The sequence below is a fragment of the Quercus lobata genome, chromosome 10 (assembly GCF_001633185.2).
Source record: "Quercus lobata isolate SW786 chromosome 10, ValleyOak3.0 Primary Assembly, whole genome shotgun sequence".
NCBI lineage: Eukaryota > Viridiplantae > Streptophyta > Magnoliopsida > Fagales > Fagaceae > Quercus > Quercus lobata.
The window spans coordinates 53,616,131-53,617,989 of NC_044913.1; the positions used below are offsets into that span (position 1 = coordinate 53,616,131).

Here is a 1,859-nt window from a genome sequence, read left to right on the forward strand (position 1 = left end):
TTATTAAATTATTTATGACGTCATTACGGTTCAACCCTGGTTCGGCCTCGGTTTGACCTCAAAAACCTTAAATCTCTCCCTTTTATGGTTCAATGAATGGTCTAGGTCTGAAAACCTTGTAAAAGGTAAGAAAGAATTCATAGAAGTTATCCACTATTTGCAGTGAGATCATCATCATTATCATCAACTACTCTCTTTCCTTGTCCCATGGATGGTATAGTCCAATTTTTCGAGAACAAGACTATTTTAGTCACTGGTGCTACAGGCTTTCTAGCAAAAGGTTCTCTCTCTTTCTCCTTGTCCCTCCTTGGCTCCTCTCATTTATGTAACACAATGTGCGTGTTTTGCTTGTTTATAATTTTGTGTGTGTATCTGTTGAAGGATGTTGGTGTTAGTGATAAGTGATAACCCTATTTGCAGAAATGCATGTAGTGTTTGTGGGGAAAATACTAAGGGCTCAACCAAATGTGAAAATGCTCTATCTTCTTGTAAGAGCTTTAGACAATGAATCTATTACACAAAGCTTTCGTGAAGAGGTACATCAATAAATTAAATTCTTTTCAATCTTGTAAAAAAGAAAATGAATGCACCAAACTATATATTGGTTTTCAGTTTTTACATGTTACATGATTTTTTTAATTAAAATGTAAAATACAAGTGTTAAGTTTGGAAAAATTGTTATTTTGATCCTAAATGTTTAAAAACTAAAATAGGTTTAAATGATTTTTTTTATTTTTTTAAAATTTGGTTTAGTAACGTTTAAGGAAAATTGAGTTTAATCAGTCATTAATTTGTACTATTTATCTTTAGGTGATAGAAAAGGACATATTTAGGGTTCTAAGAAATAAGTTGGGTGCAAATCTAGAATCCTTTATATTTGAAAGGGTTACTCCTATCTCTAGTGACATTAGTGATGAGAATTTTGGAATCAAAGATTCTATATTAAGAGAAGAGATGTGGAAAGAAATAGACATTGTCTTAAATTCTGGTGCTACAACAAAGAACAATATTGTGTGCATGGTCAAAATGATTCATATAATTAAACAATAAAAGTATTTTACCTCTTCTATTTCTTGCTATAGATATGATGTTGCATTCGGCATCAACACATATGGAGCTTTGCATGTTTTGAACTTTGCAAAGAAATGTATTAAATTGAAGGTACATCTCCATGCATCAACTGGTTAGTGTAGGATTGAACTCTACCCTTATAAACTGATTTAGTTTACTTGAGCTCTCCTCAATAGACTATCGTTGTTGTTTTTACAGCTTATGTGTCTAGCGAAAAGGGGGGCAACATACTTGAGAGCCCATTACACATGGAAGACATGCCAAAGGGAACCACAAGATTAGATATCAATGCCGAAAAAGAGGTTGCGGAGGAATACCTAGATAGATTACGAGTGCAAGGTGACACGAATGAAGAGATCACATCCACCATGAAGGATTTGGACTTTAAAAGGTTTTTAAGAATCTTACAAAATATGTTGAAATTCCTTTAATAAAATTTCAAATGAAATAATAGTTGTCACCTTCATGTCAATCATATGTATTTACTAAAAACGTTTTTGAAATAATAAAGGAAATGGCTAGTGCATACAACTAAGTGTATACACATAGTACACATAACCAACTCTGCCACAGATTTATACTAACAACATTTCTATTCAAAATACTTCTTCAGCTCTGGATAGAACTTCAACTATGGATAAGGATAAGTCATCAAACCTAAAGAAGTCTTGATGTTTTCAAATTCCTCAGGGGGTGTATAGTTTGTTGTGATATTACATTATACTGTAATATTACATTATTGTAATCTTATATTAATGTAATCATAATACAAGAACACAATATTACAA

The 1,859-nt window shown here is 32.0% G+C and overlaps 1 protein-coding gene across 1 annotated transcript; it reads left to right on the plus strand.

Moving 5' to 3' along the window:
* The first annotated feature begins 207 nt into the window (after positions 1–207).
* On the plus strand, positions 208–1,502 carry LOC115964961 (alcohol-forming fatty acyl-CoA reductase-like). The gene is made up of 5 exons (XM_031084179.1): positions 208–280; positions 433–536; positions 811–1,013; positions 1,083–1,183; positions 1,270–1,502. The coding sequence occupies exons 1-5, from the start codon at positions 208–210 to the stop codon at positions 1,500–1,502; spliced, it is 714 nt and encodes a 237-aa protein (XP_030940039.1).
* Positions 1,503–1,859: the final 357 nt, after the last annotated feature.